The sequence below is a fragment of the Dendropsophus ebraccatus genome, chromosome 6 (assembly GCF_027789765.1).
Source record: "Dendropsophus ebraccatus isolate aDenEbr1 chromosome 6, aDenEbr1.pat, whole genome shotgun sequence".
Taxonomy (NCBI): Eukaryota; Metazoa; Chordata; class Amphibia; order Anura; family Hylidae; genus Dendropsophus; species Dendropsophus ebraccatus.
This window is the reverse complement of record NC_091459.1, coordinates 50,987,033-51,013,056: the sequence shown is the minus strand read 5'-3', so window position 1 is coordinate 51,013,056 and position 26,024 is coordinate 50,987,033. Positions and strand designations below refer to the sequence as shown.

General features: G+C 43.5%; 1 protein-coding gene across 1 annotated transcript in view; it reads right to left on the bottom strand.

Annotated features, from left to right (window-relative positions):
• Positions 1-518: 518 nt before the first annotated feature.
• Positions 519-26,024, bottom strand: part of ENPP1 (ectonucleotide pyrophosphatase/phosphodiesterase 1) — a 70,031-nt gene continuing 44,525 nt past the window's right edge. The window contains exons 15-25 of the mRNA XM_069974971.1: positions 24,209-24,336; positions 22,847-22,916; positions 19,794-19,881; positions 19,517-19,689; positions 17,788-17,833; positions 16,752-16,903; positions 8,185-8,317; positions 6,470-6,547; positions 5,328-5,460; positions 3,280-3,439; positions 519-1,005 (exon numbers count right to left, since the gene is read on the bottom strand). Of these exons, the coding sequence (XP_069831072.1) occupies positions 847-1,005; positions 3,280-3,439; positions 5,328-5,460; positions 6,470-6,547; positions 8,185-8,317; positions 16,752-16,903; positions 17,788-17,833; positions 19,517-19,689; positions 19,794-19,881; positions 22,847-22,916; positions 24,209-24,336 (1,320 nt within the window). The 3' untranslated portion in view covers positions 519-846. The remainder of the gene's footprint in view (positions 1,006-3,279; positions 3,440-5,327; positions 5,461-6,469; positions 6,548-8,184; positions 8,318-16,751; positions 16,904-17,787; positions 17,834-19,516; positions 19,690-19,793; positions 19,882-22,846; positions 22,917-24,208; positions 24,337-26,024) is intronic.

Genomic DNA, 26,024 nt, shown 5'->3' with positions numbered 1-26,024 from the left:
CTGAAGATATAGCCAGTGACCTGACTGGAGGAGACGTACCGGATCACAAGGAAAGTGAATGTAAGTGCTTCTTGTGATGTTTAAATTGATAGCACATATATAAATACAAATCTTTGCTGTGTGTTTTTCAGGCTGTGCCAATGATACAAGGATTGTTCATGCAGCCCGGACCCCTCGATTTGTTGTGCAGTGTAAAGGCACTGCCAACGAGTGCAGATCTTGCTTATCTATGCTAGTTTGCGGCCCTCATGGCCGAGAAATTGCGATATGTAAAAGGACCCCAAGTTATTTAATCGTTGCCTGCATACACATAGAAAGATTATCATTTAAATTTAAACAATAAACGATTTTTCGCACAATAATCTTTATGTGTAATAGGGCCCTTGGACAAGACAGTGCAAATAAAGACTAGACAGCAAATAAAGACTAGACAGTCTACTGATGCACCCTATTTATCAACCTTTCATTATACAGAGAATAAACTGTATTTACATAAAATTGAAAAACCCCTTAGAAAAAAATGTGTGTTTATACCCTTGGCCATATTATAGCTTTGTACGATCTGCTTTGTATAGAACTATAATAGGAAAACAATTAACTTTTATGGGACCCTACACTACCTCCTTCTGTCTGTTCTCAAGTTCACTGATGATAACCTCTGTGGCTTCCTGGAGTGGAATGTGCTCTTGAACACTCACAAAGCATAACCAACCGGATCCCTTTAATGCAGAAAATATTATAAGATGATAAATTATTGGTAAAAGTGATGCAATATCTTCTCATATGAGCCATAGTGAAGGGCGATTTGTGTTGTAGATGAATACTGTAGTGCAAGACACACTACACTCATAGATAACTAGGAATAAATGTTTTCAGCTGTAAAATTTCATTGACAGATAAATTTGTGTTATGGAAGAAACTAAGTGCAGTAAGAAGTTCAATGTCCTTTACACGGGCTACATGAAAACGGAAGAGTTCTTCAATCCATGTTGATTCTTTATGTTCCTGTAAATATAACAAATGCATGAATAAATTAAAAAACAATGGGGGAAGTTATCAAGCAAAAAAGTTGTATTTTTTGGCGTAAAACGGCCAAGACTTAATTTATTTACAAATGGCCATTTTGCGAATAAAATATTGCCATCTGGCCATTTTACGCCACCTTCGCCAGTGGAGCGGGAAGGGGGTACGGAGGGGGTGGGACAGGGGGCGCGGACTCTGGGTCCGCTGCATTTATAATTTTTCACGACGAAAAATTATACTCAAACCTACGCCAGCTATGAGCTGGCGTAGGTTTCAAAATTTTCATATGGAGAGGTTCAGTGAAATCGGGATTCATGTAGAGGCAATGCGCCTCTCTACATAAATCGACTGAGCTCCGGAGCTGCGGGGACATTTTTACGCCCGGCGTAAAAAAAATGCCGGACTTAATAAATGTCCCCCAATAAGCACATTTTTGCTATTCCAAGGAAATGTTGCATATGTCATAGGTTTCACAGGAGTATAATATATAAGGAGATTTGTACCAATATTTGGTCTTTTCTCTGTTCAAAATAAGAGACCGAACACAGGAAGTCCCGGTCCCTGGGCAAGCTCACAGACATGGCTTTGTATTGAACGAGAGACATTCCTAAATGTGCACTGAGTGGGACAAGACTTTACTGCACATAGTGTACAGCTTCTGTGCATCCACATTCAGTAGCAGAGAATCCTGGAGATGCTCACATTGTATGGTCGGCTCTCCTTTACATTGTGCTGACTGAATTCGTTGCATAACAAAGATCATTTGCTCCTGGTACACATGCAGACCTCATAATATAAGTGAATATATTCAGACCTGATAATATAAGTGAATATATTGCAAAACTGCTTGCGATCACAACCTGTTGATTTGCAATGTTTGAATCAGGTACGCTTTAAAATTAAACAAATAGTTCTCTTTATAAAAAGGTAGAAATCTAGACAATCATAAAGCTGTGTGTCATCTGGCATGGCAGTCATTGTTTCCATTTTATTGAAAAACATTACAGCTGTGTAAAGGACAGACATCAACAGGAGTTGTGTGTTTATCCCAGTATATAAATAGTGCACCAACTTACAAGCACTAATTATGAGAATGGAGGCGAAATGTCCCCTAGAACAAACAAAGACCACCTACCTGCATGGCCAGTGCTGCAATCATTCTCTATTGAGCACGCTGAACGATTACGTCATCATAATCATTTGCCATGTGCCAGGCCTTAAAAGCAGTCAGAGGGTATATTGGCTAGGGACAGTCCGGGGAAAGGAGTAGGGTGGCCTCGGATGTGGTTGGCAAGGCAGGAGGGGTTGCAAGGTTGGGGGGGGGGGGGGGGGGGGGGGGTTGGTCAGCGAGGGAGGGGCCAGGGCCAGTTCACAGCTCCTCAGGGGCCCATATTGCTATTAAGACGGCCCTACGTGTGAATGTACGATAAAGCATCAGCTTCAGGTGCCAATTTCAATTATTATGTACGGCACTCACAGGCTCTTAATGCAGTCGCTAAGTGCAGCCTAAATAAATTATTTTTACAATTACTTCAAAACACTGAGACAGCTTGAAATAAATATCAGGATCTTCCAAGCACGAAATACCTCTGGAATATACAATGTGGATACATTCACATGAAGCATGGACATAGTCCAAAACCTTTCCGAACTTTGCAAAATGTTCAGTTTGCTCATCTCTAATGGCAACCAAATCGAATGGGTAGACTACAGTACCTAGAAAGATTTTTATAATTCAAACTTACTGTAAATTCATGAATCTCTACTTTGCTTTCCTATGGATAAACACCGCAGAACAGTAGGCTAAAGTGGACGGACATTTTTCAGCTGTAAAAATTATGTTTCTATATTACGATGTGAATTTTTTGCTCAGAGCACAGCTTTTTGGCTTTTCATGGGAACATTGGCCTACATGATTTTTAATAAGTGCAAAACTTACAACAGAAGTTTGCTCACAACACAAGTTTGCTTATCTCTAATGGCAACCAAATCGAATGGGTAGACTACAGTACCCAGAAAGATTTTTATAATTCAAACTTACTGTAAATTCATGAATCTCTACTTTGCTTTCCTCTGGATAAACACTGCAGAACAGTAGGCTAAAGTGGATGGACATATGTCTCTTTCAGCCGTAAAAATTATGTTTCTATATTACGATGTGAATGAAATAGAAATGAATTTTTTGCTCAGAGCACAGCTTTTTGGCTTTTCATGGGAACATTGGCCTACATGATTTTTAATAAGTGCAAAACTTACAACACAACTTTCTCTGTAGTCTTCTCTGTGTGGTAAGACAAAAGACGTGACCTCCAGAGGGCTAGAACACTGCTCCGGAGTCTCCGAAGAATTCTTACAGCTTGTCAAAATGATAAAGTAATGAGTCGGAATGTAGACGGAATCTGAATTCTCTGCCATGCTGCAATGAAACAATGTAATTTAATGCATGTTAGGACTAAACTACGGTGATACTGAATTAGGCTTTGTTTAATAGATGCCTTAAAGGGAACCCCTTGCCACAGATGTAATTGAGGCCTTAGTGTAGTGTGGCTGATGTAGCAGTGATGACGCACAGCGAAACAAACCGTAACTAAAGAAGAATGCAATAGGCTAAACGTTTATATTGAATTCCTCTTTGATGTAATTCATAAATTTAATTAAAAAAAACAAATCATGTTTCATAACCTTTACTTACAGCCGGTTATCCAAACAGACCATATTGGAATTATGACTTGTGTAATTACATTATAGCAAATATATTTATCTGTATCTGTGTGATTGAAGCCTACTGCTCATAGGTTCATTCACTGTCAGATATAGATATATTGCTAGTGATTTTTGTGTAGTGTTCGTTCTGCCTCTTTACTTATTATGGAAATGCATAAATAAAATATATGACAAACACCTTAATATCGCATAAGAGTAACCAATTTATTTCCATACCCGCTTCAAGGTCTATTCTCCTTGAAAACAACCATTTTTTAGAATCTCTCTCACTCTTGAAACTTCTTCCACCTTTACACGTCTATCCCAAGCCTTCACAATCCAAGAAATAGCGGCTGTAATAAAACATCTAAAACTTGGCCAGGCCTCCATGCCTGATGGCCTGTACAATAACTACCATAAATACACCCACATTCTTGACCCCTATCTGGCTTCTATGTCTAAAAGGAAGGTGTCATCAGACAATGATCTATTTTTATGATAAACATATATTTAAAAAAAAAAAACATTTTGGTGATTTTTAAAATTTTCCATTTCACTATCTATATTATAAAATACAGCTCAAGTCTTTCAGATTTCATTCTAGTCATAAACTGTAAAAATAAACCGATACTTCCTGTTCTGTAGAGATCCGAGGATTACAGTGAAAGGTGACACCAGTGTATAACCAGCATCAGACTATTTACAATAGATGATGGTCAGAGCTAGAGATAAGCTTATCTACAGTATTGGCGAAGCGCTTCGCTATGCTCTGCTGTCGGCTTGTCAGCCGGCTGCCTTTGAACTCTGCTCAGGGTGCCTCAAAAAGCTGGATGCAGTCCTGGTAAACTTCTCCCCGGACTGAATCCAGCTTTTCCAGGCAAGCGGAGCAGAGTTCAAAGGCAGCCGGCTGACAAGCCGACAGAAGAGCATAGCGAAGCGCTTCGCCAATACTGTAGATTAGCTTATCTCTAGTCAGATCGCGTCACTCCTTCCTGCACAAGGACCTTTGCACAGGTCACAGCGTATGCCTAAAAATCTCTCCCCTAGAAGTGAATAGGGGAAGCTCCGGCCTGTTGCCTATGTACATAAGGCTTGCTGTAAACAATATCTGTAAATGGTGGTAACAGTTAATTAACCCTTTTGTTTCAGTGATTGACAGAGCACGGTGCAGACCACACTGAAGGGGTTCAAGGTGCCACTGCTCCATGACTTAGTTACCTATAAGGATGCCCCTTGTCAATCTGTAGTCTAGGAGTATACAGCGTGTTAGCTGTTATTACTAATCTCTAGAAGTATACGGTAGACAGCATGTTACCAGTTATTACTGAACTCCAGGGGTATACAGTGTTACCAAGTATTACTGATTGCAAGGGGTATACATTGTATTTCGGGGACTTCAGGGTCTCTGTTCTCAAGACCACAGGTAGGGTGGGGGGAAACTCAGTGGTCAGACCGCACACCATATCTTAGATATGCCCTATCCTAAGAATATTGTGGCTAGGGCATAACTACCCCAAATGGAAATACTGCTTTAACAAAAAAAAAAAAAAAAAGGTAATTTCCTATTAAAATAAAACAAAAATAACAGAAACTTTACTAACTTTCTAATTTGCTCCAGACTGTCAGATCTTCCATCAAAGTCATAGTCGAATACTGGACCACTGATAACATTGATGCCATTCTTCTTTTCTGCATATTTGGCCAAAAAGACGCCATGAAAATATTTCCATACCTCTAAAAAAGAAAGAAATGACTATCAATGCGCTATACTATATATTTAGGGCCCCATGGTGGCTCAGCAGCCAGCACTGTTGTCTTTTGTGTTCAAACCCAAACATAGGCAACATCTGCATGGCGTCTGTATGTTCTTCCCATGTTTCCACTGGTTTCCTTTCAAATTCCAATAAACACTAAGAGGTTAATTGGCTTCCTATAAAATTAGGTCACACGCCAACCCACAACTCCATTTATAACAAATGAGCCGCAGCACCAATCTAGAGATCCTTGGGGGCACTTGACTGGATCAGGATACGTGTAAGTATTGTATTTCAAACTTTTCGATTTTGAATGTAATAACTAGAGATGAGCGAACCTCGAGCATGCTCGAGCCCATCCGAACCCGATCGTTCGGCATTTGATTAGCGGTGGCTGCTGAAGTTGGATAAAGCCCTAAGGTTGTCTGGAAAACATGGATACAGCCAATGACTATATCCATGTTTTCTACATAGCCTTAGGGCTTTATCCAACTTCAGCAGCCACCGCTAATCAAATGCCGAGGTTCGCTCATCTCTAGTTATAACAGCGACACTTGAGGACATTTTATAGCACATATTCCAGATCTAATTTACATAAAGGGGGAGATTTATCAAAGGGTGTAAAATATACACCGGTGTAAACTGCCATGTAAACTGCCCACAGCAACCAATCACAGTTCAGCTTTCAGAGATGTCATTGGTTGCTGTGGGCAGTTCACACCAGTGTATAATTTTACCACCTTTGATAAATCTGGTCCAAAGAGTGCATTCATAGATTGATCCAGTGCATTGTAGAATTTTATAGTGTGTGTGTTGTTGCACAAAAAAAAAAAACTCTAGACTTTGCCTGTAAGAAGCTTAATAATTAATTTTTCTAGGGTCACATGTTGACATCAGGATAAAGTGAACAATGACACAAAAATACATAAAAGTACAAGAAATGAGTAACATCTATATGTGGCACAGCAGCACTAAGAAGCAAACCTAACCTTGAAATGCAGGATACATTGGAATCATATTGCTGGTTGTAAGTCCTGAATAGCCATCATCTTTAGATCTTTTCAGGTCTAAAAAAAAAGCAGATACCATAATATACACCATCACACAATATTGAACTTACTGTTCTTTATGATCTTTTCACTGTAAATTGTTGTTTGTACTCTTAAAAAACTTGTCCGTAAGTAGTATTGTACCATAGTTGTTACGGTAGTAGATCACACATACCAGACTACAGCATCAGTTAGAAGAACCCTACGGAGGGCCCAGGCTCTGACACCATAAAGGGCTAATGACTATAATGCACTGACTGTTCAACAGACGGCAACCCTATATGGCCCAATCCAATTGTTCATGGGGTTTATTTCTTTGGGGGGCATTCAAAAATTCCATGATTTTGGTCCGTGCACAGAAGTCGTGTTACGGACTAGAATGCAGAACTTCCGGCATTGTGATTCATTATGAATATTCTTGAACGGATGTCAAACTGTTTAGGTTCGGCAACATTTTCTGAACGCCAACATTCAGCGTTTAATTCCCTGCGGCTGCAGAAGTTGGATGCCGCCATACAACTGCCAGCAAGATATGGATACAGTTATGTTAATGTGTATGGGTAAGCCGGAAGATATAATGACCGTTATTAAAAATGTACAGATACCTTAAAGTGAACCTGTCATTAAAAATATCACTTCTGAGACCTGCTGTAATCAGAAGATATAGCCGGGGAGAGAACACGGCAGCAGCGTAATCCACCAATCCATTCTCAGGCTGGCCCCTAATTCAACAACATAGTCTCTTAGACTTACATGGTCGGAATTGGTTGATGGTCGGAATTGGTTGTTACAGAGATGTGGCTGGGGAGTGGATGGTACTGCTACCACACACTCATCGGCTCAGCAGTGAAATTGACCAGCCAGCCGATGACCTATGGCATTCCACGTAAAATATTTTACCTGTTACAAGAATCATCACTTACATTTCTGTGACCTCAAGACAACATTTCTTACTCTGAGTCCTTTTGATTTAGCCTTATCATAAGCACACTGTGTTAATACTTTGTAATATAACCATTTTTTTTTTAATGGATAGTTTATTTAGATGTTAACTTCTGGCAGCAGTAAGGGTCTGTCACCAACGTTTGTGTTGGGAACTGCAGGGCTGTCCAAGCCCGGGGGGGGGGGGGGGGGAAGGTGCCCGACACAATCAATGTGTCTGACAGTCTCTGCACAGTGAGCAGTGACTGCCCTCACCGCTAACTGTGCTGGAACCAGTAGCAGAGAGAGCATTATAGCAAGCACTGCTCTCTCTGCAGAGGCTCCCCTCGGAATTCTATATGGTTAAGTATAGTGCTGTGCCATATCACTAGAGCAGAGCAGGGAATCAGGAATTGCAGGGCTTAGACAGCCCTGCAGTTCTCGACACAAATGGTGGCAACAGAGGGGGCCATGTCGCCCCTTACTGCTGCCAGTCAACGGATCTAACTATCTGAATAAAAATATCTATATACAAATATTGAATAATAAAATATATAATAGTATATTACAAAAGTAATATAACTTTATTAAAGCAATGTATTTGAAATACAGCATATTTTTAGTCTCGGTAATACACCCTTAACAGGCTTGAATAATAGTAGATATTCTGTAGGCATTCTACAGCAGTCATTTTCCTTTATATTGAACATTTACATGTATAATGCTATACTTACTTGGAGGGAAGAGAAATCCAAATTTCAGAAATTGGTGGTCATGGTAATATTGACAGCTTTGACTTTGTCCTTGTGGGATTCGAATATCCAGAAATAAACATGAATCATTTTTCACAGAAGCAGGCAGGAGTTCCTAACAAACATTACACAAGCGGTCATGTTGGCATAAACACATGAGTTAATGCCTCAATGTATTTGGAAGACTGAAGTGTGCACAAGAAGAGAGTACTCATGTGCTGATTTATAAAGTGCCTGGATAGTTTATTTTGCAGCCTTGAAGTTCTGAAACTAACATTTATGCTGTGCCAGAAAAGACATTAGCAAAGTCTTGAGATTTAATTAATCTAGCATGTCTTTCCTGGAAAAACATTCTGAGCTAACATGAAACGTTACACTCCCATTAACGACAAAGTCACCTTAAAGGGTAATCACAACATTATATCAGGTCTTACAATAAATGACATTGGAAAACACATGTATGCCATTAGAAGTAAGTAGCCAGTTTGTAGGATTCATAAGTAAATAACCCACCAACTGTCCTTCCTACCAGTGTTTGAGGCTGGGTTCACACTACGTATATTTCAGTCAGTATTGTGGTCCTCATATTGCAACCAAAACCAGGAGTGGATTAAAAACACAGAAAGGATCTATTCACACAATGTTGTAATTGAGTGGATGGCCGCCATTTAATGGCAAATATTTGCTGTTATTTTAAAACAACAGCTGTTGTATTGAAATGATGGCAGCTATTTACTGATATATGGCGGCCATCCACTCCATTTCAACATTGTGTGAACAGAGCCTTTCTGTGTTTTTAATCCACTCCTGGTTTTGGTTGCAATACTGACTGAAATATACGTAGTGTGAACGCAGCCTGAAACTGTATTACAGAGGGACAGAACTAATAGCAAGTAAGCGGGCAGAAAAAACACATGTTCTATCTAGAGATGAGGGCAACTGGAGCATGCTTGAATCCAATCATTTGGCATTTGAATACCGGTGGATGTAGTTGTTGCAGGGGTGTGGCAACAGGCTAATGGGCCTTGGTGCAAATGTGCAGCTTTTTTGCGCCCACCATAAAATAACAGCACCTGTGCAGTATCACTCAGTAATAGAATCCCCTACATGTACATATAAAGAATACAGGGCAGAGCTGCATCCTTGTCTAAGGTCCTATTCATATCATGTTAGGGCTCCTTTGCTTTTATATCCGTAACAAATTTATCCTGATGTATATGGTGACATAGCCACTGAATTTAATAGACTGAACTTAATGTATTAGTGACTATGTGGTCTGTGTCACGATTATATATGTTTTGTTTGCAGGACACAAAGGTGTGGTAGACTACATATTGTCTCCTGCAGACAAAAGGTGTAACTACACCAAAAAGACAGACTGCATAGTCATTAGAGTATGCCAAAATAGCTTTTGGATGAAATCCCAAAATATAACAGTGATGGAGCCCAGAAACATTATAAGAGCGCTATTCCACGCAGAGGTGTATATAATGAATGCAATGCAGTGTGTGTGTGTAATGCTTGAAGTGCAAAAGTGTGTGTAGTGCATGCGTGTGTGTGTGTGTGTGTAATGCCTGCAGTGCAAAAGTATGTGCAGTGCATGTGTGTGTGTGTGTGTGTGTGTGTGTTTCTAATGCATGAAGTCCAAAGGTGTAATGAGTGCAGTGTGTGTGTTTGTGTATAGATGCAGTGCAGAGTGTGTGTATAATTGCAGTGTCAGTGTGTGTGTGTGTGTGTGTGTGTGTGTATAATGCATGAAGTACAAAGGCATGAGTGCAGTGTGTTTGTGTATAAGTGCAGTGCAGAGTGTGTGTAAAATTGCAGTGTCAGTGTGTGTGTGTGTAATGCATGAAGTACAAAGGGGTAATGAGTGCAGTGTGTGTGTGTGTGTGTGTGTGTGTGTGTGTGTGTGTGTGTGACGCAGTGCAGAGGCCTGTGTGTGCATACTGAATACAGTGCAAATGTGTATGTATAATTAATGCAGTGAAAAGGTGGGTGTAATGAATGCAGTGTGTCTCTATCTAATGTATGCAGTGCAGAGGGGCGTGTGTAGTTGCGTAGTGAATATAGTACAGTGTGAGGGGGGTAATGCATGCAGAGATGTAGGTGCAAAGTAAGGTGTGAGTGTTTGTTTACTCATGCAGCATGCAGTGCTTTTCCCACTTCTACCCCCTCCTGAGTTTTTCACACAGAAGAAACAGTACGTGAGGGACCCACAGGCCCAGTTGCAGTTGAAATCCCCAGTGAATGAGACTTTGTATTTCTGCTTTCAATTCCACACTATTAAAAAGGAGTTATCCAGCAAAAATCTTTGTCTTTCAAATCAACTGGTGTCAGAAAGTTATATAAATTTGTAAGGGTCCATTTACACAGAAAGATTATCTCACAGATTATCTGCCTAAGATTTGAAGCCAAAGCCAGGAATGGATTTAAAAGAGGACAAATCTCAGGCCTCCTGTATGATGTGTTATAGTCCATTTCTGGCTTTGGCTTCAAATCTTTGGCAGATAATCTGTCAGATACTCTGTGTAAATGGACTCTAATTTACTGCTTTTAAAAAATCTCAAGTCTTCCCATACTTATTAGCTACTATATGTCCTGCAGGAAATGTTTTATTTTCAGTCTGACACAGTGCTCTCTGCTGACATCTCTGGCCGAGACAGGAACTCTGTCTCGGTTTTATATGAATCCCTATAGAAAACCTCTCCTGCTCTGGACAGTTCCTGTCTCGGCCAGAGGTGTCAGCAGAGAGCAATGTGTCAGACTGAAAATAGGAGGATTTTTTACTCACCGTAAAATCTCTTTCTCGTAGTCTTCATTGGGGGACACAGATACCATGGGTATAGGCTGCTGCCACTAGGAGGCGCTGACACTAAGAGAAACAAAGGAAGTGACTCCTCCTGAGCAGGATATACCCGCCCACAGGCACTGAGCTAAACCAGTTTGTACAAGAGCAGTAGGAGAAGTCAAGAACAGGTAAAGTAGGAATAACACCAAAACGGAGAAAACTACCATACCGAGGAAAAAACCCAAAACAAAATGGGTGGGTGCTGTGTCCCCCAATGAAGACTACGAGAAAGAGATTTTACGGTGAGTAAAAAATCCTCCTTTCTCGTGCGTCTTATTGGGGGACACAGATACCATGGGACGTCCAAAAGCAGTCCATGGGGTGGGAAAGATAACCGCTAGACAAGAGGGTTCAGTGACGAGGAACTGAATAGCACCAACACAACTATCAACTAGGAAGAGAGCAAGGGATGATGCTGAATGCAGTCTAAAAAACCCCTACGGATCCGCCGCAAAGGAAAGAGGGTCTAGTCCCTGGAGCAATGTGCTGCACTGCAGACAGAGTGGGTTGTGGCCTTCCTGTAAGCCAGCGACATGACGTAACATTGAGTCGAACAGAACTAGTAGGCTAGATGTGCAGAAAAAAAGGAGACGCCCAGCCAAGTAGGCGACCACAGGCGGCAGGGACTTACCCAGAGGTAGAACACAAAAAAAAGGCAAATACAACCATGACGGGAGAGACTGGAAAGTGTTTTATGGCGCATAGAGGCCTAAGGCGTCAAATAAAGGAGAGAGAGGACTGAGCGTCTCTCATAGAAGGTGCCACATGAGATGCAGGAGAAGCTGCGTCCCTGACTATGGAGCAGGGAAGAATGGCCAGGCTGGAAGTTCCATAGGCCTAGGAGAACAGTCTTCACTGAGAAGACAAAGATCGAGCACAAGAGAAGTATGGCAATCTAGGAGAAGCCATGGCCTATGACATGAGTAACCCCATCTGAGAAACACATAGATGGTAATATGAAGAATAAAGCTTTCCAAGCGTAATGCAGTCCAGGGAAAGGAAGGAACAGGAGAAGGGAAAACCGCGATCAGAATCCTGTGTAAGTTGACCTGGAAGGAGTACAGTAGTACCTGGTACCCCGCAGTGCCCGACAGAAAAGAGGAGCAGAGGAAAGCCGGTAAGCTGGGAAAAATCATCTCCATGGGCTGTTAAAGCCTTAGAAAGGAGGTCGATCATCTAAAACACTCTGCTCCCAGGAGACTAGAGGAGCCCGAGAGCCTGGAGTCCCAGAAAAAAACTATAGAGGGAGGTCAAGGTAAGGCTGATGGGCACGGGAGTTGTCACATGGCAATGGGCACAGCAGTTAATAGACAGACTAGAGCCCATATGTAGACTAGATCTAGAAATCAACGCCTCAAAATGTGAGCAGAGACGTTGCTTGGTAAGAGCAGAACAGAAAGAAAAAACATTGTGTGGAGACTAATGGCCACATGGAAGAGATCAAAGGATCAACCAGCTCAACCGGAGCCTCAGGCAATGGGAAGGCGAGAGCCAGATGCATTCTGGTGGGCAGAGCCACAGAGAAACAAGGAAGGCCAGCAGGAGTGCTCATAGAGGCCAGTGAGGGCCGGAAACCCACACCCACCTGTTGGAAGAAGCTATATCGGATAACAGTCCTCAGAAAAAGTATCTGGAGGATACTTATTATACTAAATATTCCAACTCTGTGGAGGAGGAAAGGGCTGTTTGAAGATTTCCTTGCTGAGTGGTAAAAAACCAACCCTGGGATAGGGTGCATTACTCCAGAGAGAAGGAGTAATGGTGTATGTGGGAGAACTGCGAAACACCGAAATGAGAACAATGCCCCATAGTCCATATGGCCAAACAAGGACACCTGGAGGAGCTAGACCACGAAGAGACCATACACCTGTGCTGAGGGCATTAGAGAAACAGTACAGGCAGTAAACAGGAATGTTCACCCTGTGAGACTGCAGCTGCCTAAGAGAGAGAAGACTAAATACTTGCTATGTTGGCCATAGGCAGATGCAGAAGGAGAAGTCCTACAGTAGTACTGTGATGGTCACGTAGGCAGTTGATGTCCTACCTACACCAGGGGTAGAGGAAACCCTTTACTGTTTTACCTGAGGAACCGAGAGGCCTCACTATACACAGATCAATGAGAAGAGGCAAAGTGGCTGGTGCTGACCAAAGCCAGCTACCGGAAGTAGAGCACCATGAGAAACTAAGACCAAACGATGCTGAGGACCATCTGCAGTATAGCAGAAGGGGCGGTCTAAGCAATACAAGCCATACCACTGGGGAACAGCCAGCGAGAAATGCAAGTACGTGGCCGTTATGCCCAGATGAAGGACAGAAGAACCACCCTGACAGTACCAGGAGAAATAGTGACCGGAACTGTATGCTGCCGGCCACCTGTAGTGGGACATGTAGCAGAATGCTAGGGCTTTAGAAAGGATACAGCCCAACAGGAAGACACCAAGGTTACGCTGCCTGAGAGCAGGTAATGAGACTTGTCAAGGAAAACATATAGAAGACAAGATGGTGTAGTAACAAGTTACCGTATGATGATCCCCTGAAGTGACAGGCACAGATCATGGAAGTCCTGCGAGGAGGAAAAAGGTCATATACAGGGTAACACGAGCAGACTAGCTGCAAGCAGTAAGTAACAGAGGACCAGCATTCAAGAGATACAAATACCTGGATTGGAAGCAGGTAATGTACCTGGTCAGACATGTAAGCTAGACATGTAATATAGGTCTACAGTGTGAGCTCTGGGAGCAGGGAAGAGATCAGGGCTGTGTCCCAACGTAAATGTGAACTGGACACGAGAAAAGCCCAGCATCACCAGTATAGTGAGTGGACCTGAAGAAGGTGTTATATCATATAACAGAACACCCCAATCTGTGCACACTGAACTACAGGTAGTTGTATCCATATCATGCAGCAGAGGGCAGAGCTCTGAATAACCTTGTACCACCATCTGGGAGGGGGTAGCGTGTCCGGTTCTATGTATGTGACATCATGCAGTAAAGGAATCTATTTCATGAAGATGAGAGGCAGGTCTGAGGCACCGCCCACTAATGGGTGATGTGAATGACCGGATATGTGTTGTACCTATGATATCCTGTAGCAGAGGGGGAAGCTCTGAGTAACACAGGAACAACGACTGACAATGGGTGATGTGTCTGGTCCCATAACCTGCATGACAAACCACGTAGCAGAGGGTTCTGTAGTGAGAGCACAGGAACACCGCATAGTAATGTGTCTGGTTCCATGTCCTGTTTGCGACACCAATTAGCAAAGGATTCTGCCCCGAGAACACAGTAGTCCCCCTAGGAACGGTAATGTGTCTGGTTTTGTGTCCTGCTTGTGACACCATGTAGCAGAGGGTTCTGCTCAGAGCACAATTACACTGCCTGGAAAACAGGCAACGTGTCTGGTTCCATGTACTTACCGAGACACCACATAGCAGAGGGTTCTGCTCAGAGCACAGATACGCCGCCTGATAGCGGGTAATGTGTCTGTTTCCATCCTACTTGTGACACCATGTAGCAGAGGGTTCTGCTCAGAGCACAGATACGCCACCTGATAGCGGGTAATGTGTCTGGTTCTGTTTCCTGCGTGACACCATGTAGCAGAAGGTTCTGCTCAGAGCACAGATACGCCACCTGATAGCGGGTAATGTGTCTGGTTCTGTTTCCTGCGTGACACCATGTAGCAGAGGGTTCTGCTCAGAGCACAGATACGCCGCCTGATAGCGGGTAATGTGTCTGTTTCCGTCCTACTTGTGACACCATGTAGCAGAAGGATCTCTCTGAGGGCACAGAAACACTATCTGATGGGGAATGTGTCTATGTGCATGTGGTTGTATATATGTATTAATGTAATTGTATATATATAAAATCTGACACAGAGGGGTCAACCAGCACCAAAAATGCTGGATCTGCTGCCTAAGGGTTTCTGGAACAGTGCAAGGAACCTAGGACATAATAAAACCTGATGCAAGCCATTTTCCTATATGTAATGGTGTAATTATCACTTCCACCAGTAGGTGGCAGGAGAGATGCATTGTGTCCCAGGCTGCTGGAATAGAGAGCAGTGTGTGTGGTAGCTCCATCAGGAGACCACACACATACACACATGTGGCAGGGGGAGGGGGGAAGCAGCATCCCTCAGTGCAGGCTCCAGAGAGAGCCATAAGGGGGGGATGCCACGGTCCGCGCTGCACCCGAAAAGGGGCGGGGCCTACAGGGAGGGGGAGGGGCATCCTACAGTGAAGGCTCCAGAGCCACAAGACTAAGGTGGGATGCTGCGGGCCGCCTGGTTCCCGAAAGGGGGCGGGGCCTACCGGGAGGGGGAGGAGCATTTCAGTGCAGGCTCCACAACTTGTAAGGCGGCAATTCTCCGGCTTGCGCGGCACCCGGAAGAGGCGGGGCCTACCGGAGGAGGCGGGGCCTCCCCAGCGCAGGCTCCAGTGAGCCAAACATAATAAAAAGGTATGAAGTGGGCCGCGCAGCGCCCGAAAGGGGGCGGGGCAAACCGGGAGGGGCGGAGGCAGCCCAGTGTGTACTCTGGAGAGCCACAATAGAGGAGGATGCCGCGGCACCCGGTAAGGGGCGGGGCTTAGGGAAAAGGGGCGGAGCATCCTTTAGTATGGTCTCTAGAGCCACATGAAAGGAAAAGTGCGGGAAACTGCGGCCTGCGCAGCACCCAGTCAGGGGAGGAACATCCCTCACAGTGCGCCCCATGGCACCCAGAGAGGCACAAATAAAAATAAAATGGTGGAGGGGCTGGGCTGGGCTGCTACTGACTGAGGGGAGACCCTGAAAATGTCAGGAGAGGAGCATCTGCCTGGGGAGGGCTGCAAGTGACTGGAGAGAGGGAGAGTTGCCGATGGGAATAAAATGGCGGCCTAGGAGGGTGAGCAGGGGGAATATACTCACCAGGTAGGAGCCCATACTCACCATTGTAGTCTTCAGCCGGTGGGTGCCTCACCTTACGCGCCAAGCTTTGGGGGGCGAGGCGGGAAGGGGCAGTGCGGATACAGAGTCCGCAGAAAGGCGACCAGATAGTCAGACTGATCTGGGGCCCTGGTGTCACGTTGCCGGCCGGTGGCAACCGAGGGGTCACAGCCCATTTACATTTATGGTCTGTTCCCTGGTCGCATAGTGGGGGGATCAGGGTGAGTTTTAGATAACCCACCGTGCCCAAGAATCCATAAGACCTAGAAGGAAAAAGAAAATCTAACTAACTAAACAAAGGAAGAAACTGGTCTGGAGAACCCAGACCTGTGTCTGCCTCCTACTGACACTAAGCTAAACTGGTTTAGCTCAGTGCCTGTGGGCGGGTATATCCTGCTCAGGAGGAGTCACTTCCTTTGTTTCTCTTAGTGTCAGCGCCTCCTAGTGGCAGCAGCCTATACCCATGGTATCTGTGTCCCCCAATAAGACGCACGAGAAAAAACATTTCCTGCATGACATTTAGTAGCTAATAAGTATTGGAAGACTTGAGATTTTTAATAGCAGTCAATTACAAATCTTTATAACTTTCTGACACCAGTTGATTTGAAAGAAAAAGATTTTGGCTGGACAACCCCTTTAAGCAACGATTCTGCTTCATTTCAGCATGAAGGATAAACAGGATATCTAAGCAAAACTTCAGAAAGGACTTGTTATTTTCCTTAGTGTGCACATAGCCCTTATTGTGCACATAGCTTAACAGCAGTATAAACAGTACTTACATTTTTCCCCAGGGTGTATGAACTCCACAGTGGCATCTTTATATTGTAGCTGAAACCACTCACATATTTGTTATGGTACAAGATGCAGTAGCTGCTGTTCTGCAAAACTAATGGTCTTCCATACGGTAGATTAAGCTTTTTAGTGTCAGATTCTGTAAATTGTACAGATGATAAAAATGCATTGTTAAAAGAAGACTCCAGAAAAAAGATTTTTTTTTTTTTTTTTTTTAAACAACTGGTGCCAGAATGTTGGTATACAAATCTGTAAATTACTTCTTACAGTCTAATACAGTGCTCTCTTCTGCCACCTCTGTCCATGTCAGGAACAGTCCTCATGTGTCATTGCTGTCAGAGAACACACTGGGGACTGTGTCGGCACATGTACAGTGAGGTTGTGAAGCCTCAGTGACACTGGTTTGCTCACCTTGCGCCGCTATTACACAGCGACTGTGGGATTTCTACGGTCCTGCTCTGAAACTCCCCTCCCCCTCTCAGAGACGGCTTGTGTAAACAGCATCCCTAGCTGGCTATCCCTGTACTCTGCAATGCCAGAAGGATGGATTAACCTAAAATCAAGTTGCTGGTGACCTTACTGTGATTTACCCTTTTTAGCATTACTGTATGCAGAATACAGAATGCAGAATGCAAGGACAACTGGCCAGGGACACTTTTTACATGAGCCGTCTAGGAAGGGAAGGGGGTTCAGAGAGGAGAGAGTGAAAAGCTCACAGACAGTTTTCTGTGTCAACAGAAAGCAGTAGCTCAGAACTGGGGGAAGGTGACTGAAAAGATAACAAGTATGGAATGATTTGTTAGTCTCCAGTAGGTGGGAAGATTCAACATGTATTTTAACTAACTGTATAACCCCTTTAACTTTGCTTCAGGATGACTAGGTGCATGACAACTGATAATACCCTAGTTCTGTTTATCTGTTTATACACACCTCACTTGGCATATCATTTGTAAAGATGAATCCCCCCCCCCCCCCATAGTATACTTTGTGATTTCAATTATAGTAAACAGTTACAGCACTTACCTCGCTGAGGTGTGAGTGTTAATTGTCTCTTATATCCAGCTTCTGTCTGAAAATAAGCGAAATGTATTAGGGCATTTAAATATGTTAAAATAAATCTGTCAACATTTTAAGTATGTACATTATATCATTTTTAACGAGTATGTACAGTATATCATTAGTTTTCACTCCACCTTACAGGTGCATAGGTGTCAGCTGTTACCCAAAGATTTCTTGATCTAATATACAGTGTCTTTGCTGTGGATTCACCCAAGTTTTTAGAATCCCATTCAGTGGGGCTAAGCTGCATCCAAGCTCCTAGACTCCAGGTCAAAGTAGTGACCTGCAACTTCCTTTTTGTCTGTGACACAGATCTCGAATCCACAAAAAATATGCACCATAGTTCACAGTGTGTGTAGTTCCAATGTAAACAATGGGAAATTGTCCCTTCTATGGGGAATAGGTTTATGAAGGAGGTGGGGGCTCACCTCGGAGACAGACCACTCGCCCTTCGGATGGTGGTTGGCTAATATTAGTGGTGCATCTTCATTGCAGCAGCCAGCAGAGGGGTGGTCATGGTTGGCACTGACTGAGGTGGTTTGCTGGGTCACATTTGAGGCATGGTGATGTCACTTAGGCTTAGGGGTTTTATGGAAAGATTCTGGAGGACCCAGAGGGATAGCAATACATGGCATATTTGTCAACCCTGGGCTTGGGACTATTTCACACTGCTCTTGCTGGGCCAGCTGTGATATCCCTAATAATTGGGAATAGTTTGTCTGTAACCTGTTTACATTTTGGTAATCAGATTTGTATTCAAAGCGTTTTATAAATTGTTATGTTATTTATGTAATAAAGAGGCTGCTGCTGTGGCCATCTATTTCCAACATCGAATCTATCAGCACTTTGACCCGACCCAAGTTGCTGACAGTGTTATATAGGTCAAAGCACCCTATTCAACATGGTACCTGTAAGCTTATCCATCCATGTAGCAGAAAATGTGCAATCTTAGTGTAACCAAGAGTCAAAAAGGAGATGCGGCTCTCCGGCTGTGCTGCTCTCTGTCACGCCTTCTTCTTGGTTCCTCTTCTCTCCTCCATTTGAATAATAATAATGTAATCTCGTTCTCCAGTTCCCCCCACTGATGACGTGCACATCCTGTGACCTAAACTCGTTCAAGCACCAGGAGCCAGGAAGACTCATTAAAGCCAGAAAGAGCGGCACATGTGCTGATCAGTGAAGCTTATTTCCGTCAATGTACACTTGCCAGTGGGAACCAAGGATAAGGCACGACATAGCGCGGCTTTGGTTACTCTAAGATTGCACATTTTCTGCTACATGGACAGATAAGCTACATGTACCATGTTGAATAGGGAGCTGTGACCTATATAACACTGGCAGCTACTCTAGTCGGGTCCAAGTGCTGACAGATTCTCTTTAAAGGGGAGCCATTAGCAGGATAAACTAATCTAACCTACTAATAGCTCCTTAGTGGGCACAGGGCACTAAGGATTAAGGTATGTTACCTTCATCCTCGGCACCATTCCTGTGCTGTTAGTTGTTAGGCCGGCAGGCCGGATGGCCCCCCTCCGTTAACAAACATTGGGCCGGGGGCAGATCATTGTGCGGGGTAAGGGGGAGCACTGGTCGTGCACATAGCAATCTCGTGGACAGTTTACCAGCATGCTAGGGATTGGTGAGGGAATCACCATTTAGGTTTTAGGTTAATATAAAGATAATGTGTCGTACTTACTAGCGAGTCACATGAGCATCCAAAACTGTTCACCTTCGCTCCATGGATAACAGAGCACTGGAAAGGTTCAGATAGCTCTTTCGGTAAGGTCGGCTCATAAACTGACTGTTTAAGTAAATGGTTAAGACTTCCGTGAGTGCCATTATTGGGTGCTGGTTCAATGTCTAACAAGTCTACAAAACACACCAGATATAAATATGTAAAATGTGCAATGTAATTGCATACTATATCTAATATAATAAATAGTAAAATACAATAAAAAAAAAAAATTACTCACCGCACATCAAATTATAGACTTCTATGTTTTCAAATGGTTGCACTTCCGTGCCGTGCTTAAACTTAGGCCCATAACCAATAAAAAGAGCCTGAAAGTAATCATGAAGAGATTATTACCAATATGACTTCTGTCAGCAGTGGTTTCCTATTTCCCTCAGCAGTCCTTATCTAAAGATGACAGTGTGCGCGTACAGCATGTTCCCAGGTGCTGGAAATCAATCACACCTAAGCAACTTGTTACTGGTTTTTATTTGCTATTACAATGCTAGATAGTAAGCGTTACCACCACTTTTATGGATCGAAGCGTGTAAATTATTAGCCAATATTAGATATACAAAGAGACCTGGACCCTGTGGCAAAGCAGCAAGGTCAACAACACCTGGTCTGGATCTGGTTACACAATGATGTAATACACAGTGAACACAATGCCTATTGTTAATAAAATAACTTGTTTCTGCCTCTGTGGACAACTACAGGGATCGTTCAATAGCACTGATGTTTAGCACAGACACAGCCTATAAATACTGAGCTATGTATTCCATCTTTTTAGTCTTCATCAATACAAGATATGGGAACTATAGGGGGAATTTATTATTTGCAATTTTTTTCAAGCTTGTAGTTTCTCCTTTATGTCAGTTAACCACACAAAATGTATCATATTAGTGCATAGTGTATGATGAATCTGTAATGTACTGCAATGCAATTTTATGGTTTGACCTATTGAGTCAAGTGGAATTGCACAAAAACTTTAGGAATCTGCATGGTGAAAAGCCACAAAAATTGTTGCAAATGTGTGATGTGTCTGTAAAGTCAATAACTTTTGTGCCCACAGGCAGCATTATGTCTGTGGCCACAAGAGGCAGCTCCCTCCATCAGCACTCAGCGCTACGGTGCACAAGTAACTTTTTATTTTATTATACAGAGTTATACCTACTAAGAAAAGGGGGGGTGTTACTACCAGGGGAGATGCCTTATAGGGGGATGCCTAAATTGGGGGATACCATCTACCGGGAAGGGGCTTACTACCGGGGGCTTGCCTACAAAGGTATGCATGCCTAGCAGGGGGAATTAGCTATAGGGGATAATACCTACTGGGGAGGCTACCTACTATATACACGGCTGGGTCCTTCCCGGAGGGATATCTGGCTAGCCCTGTGTTTCGAGACTCTTAAATGAGGCTCCACAGGCTCTTTTTTGCATATCCGTGTTTCATAGGGAGCAATGCACCTAGGATTTCACTGCATTGAGCCGGCAGTGTTATCTTTGGCTGTTTCCCTGAGCTTAGTGATCTGTTTCTCTTATACTATATAGATGCACAGAGGGGAACATAACCACTATATGGGTGTACAGAGGGGCATAGCTACTATATGGAGACAGAGACCTAACTACTGTATGGGGACACAGAGGGCCTAACTACTATATGGGGCACAGGTGCAATCCAACTACTATATGAGAGGAGGGCACAGAGAGCCTATAATATATGGAGGCCAATAAGGGCCTAACTCCTTTATGGTGAGCAGAGATGGGTCTAACTACTATATGGGTCAACAAGGGCAACCCAACTTATATATAGGAGGGCACAGAGACAACCTATAATATATGGAGGCACAAAAGGGGTCTAACTACTTTATGGGGGGGCACAGATGGGTCTAACTACTATATGGGGCAAAGGGGTGACCCAACTACTATATGGATTAATATGGACTAATATGGACTAATATATGGATGAACAGAGAAGCCCAACTACTACATAGGAGCACAGGTAGATCTAATTAACTACCTGCTGTGGAGAGGAGCTGCTGCTTACAAGTGTTTAGTATACACTCACCGGCCACTTTATTAGGTACACCTGTCCAACTGCACGTTACCACTTAATTTCTAATCAGCCAATCACATGGCGGCAACTCAGTGCATTTAGGCATGTAGACATGGTCAAGACAATCTCCTGCAGTTCAAACCGAGCATCGGTATGGGGAAGAAAGGTGATTTGAGTGCCTTTAAACGTGGCATGGTTGTTGGTGCCAGAAGGGCTGGTCTGAGTATTTCAGAAACTGCTGATCTACTGGGATTTTCACGCACAACCATCTCTAGGGTTTACAGAGAATGGTCCGAAAAAGAAAAAACATCCAGTGAGCGGCAGTTCTGTGGGCGGAAATGCCTTGTTGATGCCAGAGGTCAGAGGAGAATGGGCAGACTGGTTCGAGCTGATAGAAAGGCAACAGTGACTCAAATAGCCAACCGTTACAACCAAGGTAGGCAGAAGAGCATCTCTGAACGCACAGTACGGCCAACTTTGAGGCAGATGGGCTACAGCAGCAGAAGACCACACCGGGTGCCACTCCTTTCAGCTAAGAACATGAAACTGAACTCAAATGGCCTCCACAGTCACCAGATCTCAATCCAATAGAGCATCTTTGGGATGTGGTGGAACGGGAGATTCGCATCATGGATGTGCAGCCGACAAATCGGCGGCAACTGTGTGATGCCATCATGTCAATATGGACCAAAATCTCTGAGGAAGCTTCCAGCACCTTGTTGTATCTATGCCACGAAGAATTGAGGCAGTTCTGAAGGCAAAAGGGGGTCCAACCCGTTACTAGCATGGTGTACCTAATAAAGTGGCCTGTGAGTGTATGTCTCTCCAGCCCCAGCACTAAGGGACCGCCCATGGCCTACATTGTGCTGCGGCCTGCACTGCTTCAAGTCTCCAGCCAGTATAACCAGAGACAAAATACCCCATCTTAGTGGGCTCTTTTTACCTCTCTGTAGGACAACAGTTACTTATGGACCTTATTCTGACCCATACACCTTTTTTACTGAGCTGTTATTGACTGATTGACTTGCATGGGAAAGATTTTTAGGCATGCCCTTTGACATATGATATAGTCACTTAAAATTTACAACTAGGTAGTAATGTGAAAATTTTTAAAAAGTATTAGTAAATGTTTAACATTAACGCTTGAATTTAACAATAGATCATTTAAAAATTGACATCTGATAAAATATTCTGTTCAACCAAGTTACTATGAAATGTGATCCTACAGAGGTCATTACCTGCATGTTCTTGAAAAGGTTGTCAGAACCATGAAACCCCCCATTGCAGACTTTTACTTCAGCAGGGGACCTACAATATAAAATAGACAATACATACAAAGGTCATTAGATTAAATACACTAGGAATAATAATAATAATAATATTTATTTTTTGTATAGCGCCAACAGATTCCACAGCGCTTTTTTAAATATATAAGTACAAAACAGGTTATATTTATAATACATTATACAATAAATAAATAAAATAAAACAGAAGAAAATTAATACGAACAGTTTGACCTGCTCACAAGAGCTTACAGACTAGGAGGACTTGAGGTGACAAGAGGCAGTAAGTGCCTTATTTAGCCAATGTTCCAGTCATTGTACATAGTCGCAAAGTGCTTATAGGTGATTGGGCGAGCCAGTCAAACGTTGTCTTATTTCAGGTAGAAAGTACATGGCACCATGGAGGTTATAGAGTGGATGGAGAAGGGATAGCAGAGAGGAAGACAAGATTAGGGAATGTTATAAGTGCGCCTGAAGAGATGGGCACGCTTGAAACTGTGGGAGGTGGAGATAAGTCGGAGGTCTTTTGGTAAAGCGTTCCAGAGAACTGGTGCAGCAGATTAGAATATGATCACACTTTAACACAAACATTGCAACAGATCAACCATACTTCTCATCACAATTTATTTAACATGACTGGTCTAGATAGCTCTGTGTTTTGTCACTGAGTACCCGAGGTTTGGTAAGTGAGGAAGATAGATTTGAAGGAGTACTCCAGTAAAAAGAAAAATTCTTTTAAATCAACTGGTGCAAGAAAGTGCCAGAGATTTGTAATTTACGTCTATGAAAAAATCTCAAGTCTACCAGTACTTATCAGCTGCTGTATGTCCTGCAGGAAGTGAAACAGAAGAGATTTTGTATGGGGATTTGCTACTGCTCTTAACAGTTCCTGTCACAGACAGGGGTGGCAGCAGGGAGCATTCTGTCAGACTAGGAAGAATACACCACTTCCTGCAGGACATCCAGCAGCTAATAAGTACTGGAAGACTGGAGATTGTTTAATAGAAGCAAACTACAAATTTCTGGCACTTTCTGACACTAGTTTGTTTTTGTTTTTTTGCTGGAGCACCCCTTTAAGCTATCTGGACCAAACTGAGAATTACAGCCAGAGTTAGTCCACTGGGCCACTAGGAAGTAGCCATCAGTGATGTACTATTACACCACAAAGACTAGAGTTGCTTTCAGAAAAGAACATGAATCAGACCTGGCCTTTTACGTTTCTTATGACCACCAGAGACCAATGGCTAAACAATCAGATCTGTCAGCTTAAAATTCATTTTCCGTGTGGTTTTCAGATTAGAAAAAAATCAGACTCACTTTACAACTTGCCATTTTGGATCACTGTAAAAGTGGAGAGACTCGATTCTATCATTGTTGGCAAAATGGAAGCGTTTTGGTAAGTGTTCCTTCAGAAATGGCTTGAAATGCTGATCTCGTTGTCTACACTGAGAAAAGGAATACGGTAAAGGATCATTAACAGTATAAGGTTTATGTGAAACTAGCATTTAATAACCCCACAATGGTGACAACTGTCTGGAGCTCAGGCTTATATGGTTGAGGATCTGATCATTTTAGATTGATGTGCAAACAATCTAAGGTTTATGTCCTTCTTAAAGGGATATTCTGCGACTTGTTAACTAATGGCCCATTCTCAGGATAGCACGTCAATATTTGAACGATCAAATACAGACACCTGACATCCCAACTAAATATGTTCAGCAAACTCACAGCAGTCAAAATGTACTCTGAATGAAACAATAAGCCTCAGTTCCATTTATTGTGTACTGGTTGTGCTAGGCTCCAATAACCTGACTGTAACAGACAGAGTGTGGGCCCACTGTGCTGCTCAACCAGTTTTGCTTAGGGCCACACCAGAAGTGCCCCCTGAGTCTTTAGCCTTTATCCCGCTCCAGGATGAGGAGGCTGGACCTCTGCGGCCAGAGGACGCCAGGTCACTCCATAAGTGTGGTCCCGGTGTGAGCAGCAGCTGGTTCCTAAGAACCAGACAGTCTGTGCAAGGCCCTGGGGAACAAGAGTATACGTGGTCAGCCAGCCGGGTCGTCAGCAGGAAAGTCAGCACAGTACCAGGGATGAGATGTGTATCTTAGTCAGACAGGTGAAGGGTCAGGGCAGGCGGTTCAGAGGTAAGACAATCCGAGTTGGCAGCAGGAGCGGTACATGGTACAAACAAGGGTCAGGCAATAGCTTAATCCGAAAAATAGGCACAGGTCAGAAATCACAAAGCATAAGTAGAATAGCAGAAACATATCTTTGCTTAGAATGCAAGAGTGCAATAATGCTCAGGCAGGGGAGGGGCTGCTGCAGCTTGTTTAAAGGACAAGTGCCATGAAAAACTTTTTCACAGTAATTGAAGCACATTACAAAGTTATATAACTCTGTAATATGCTTCAATCACCTATCTGCCTCCCTTCACTGTCTTTTCCCCCCTCCACCCCCCACCAGGAAGTGTCCTGACTCACATAGACCTGATTACTGACGTCACGGTCACCAGGCAGCTCCTTCTTGTGAGGATGAGTCATCAGCAGGAGGGCTGGTCTAAGTCCTGTTAAAGCAGCCCCCCCTCCCCAGTCCAAGTGATGGCTTGCAGTTGTTCAGCCAATGAGTCACCTGACAAGGCAGGGGAGGGGGAGGCTAGTGTAACAGGAGAAGGAGCTGAGAGAAGAGCTTGGTGACTGTGACGACAGTAATTAGGTCTGTGTAAGTTTCTTAGACTTCCTGGTGGGGGTGGAGGGGGGAAAAGACAAATAAGGGAGGCAGATAGGTGATTGAAGCATATTACAGAGTTATATAACTTTGTAATGTGCTTCAATTACTGGGAAAAAGTTTTTCATGGCACTTGTCCTTTAACCCTTAGACGACCCTGGACGTAGGGTTACGCCATGGAAGTCTGTCCCCAGACGACCCATGACGTAACCTTACGTCCTGGGTGTTTTTCCCGCTATGAAGCGCGCTCCGGAGCGGAGCGCGCTTCATAGCAGGTGGGGGCCGGCTGCAAACAGCAGCCGAGACCTCACCGGTAATGACACGCTGCAGCGATTGCGCTGCCGCGTGTCATTAACCCCTTAAACGCCTCAATGAGCAGAGCGCCGATAAAACTGATCAATGCTATGCC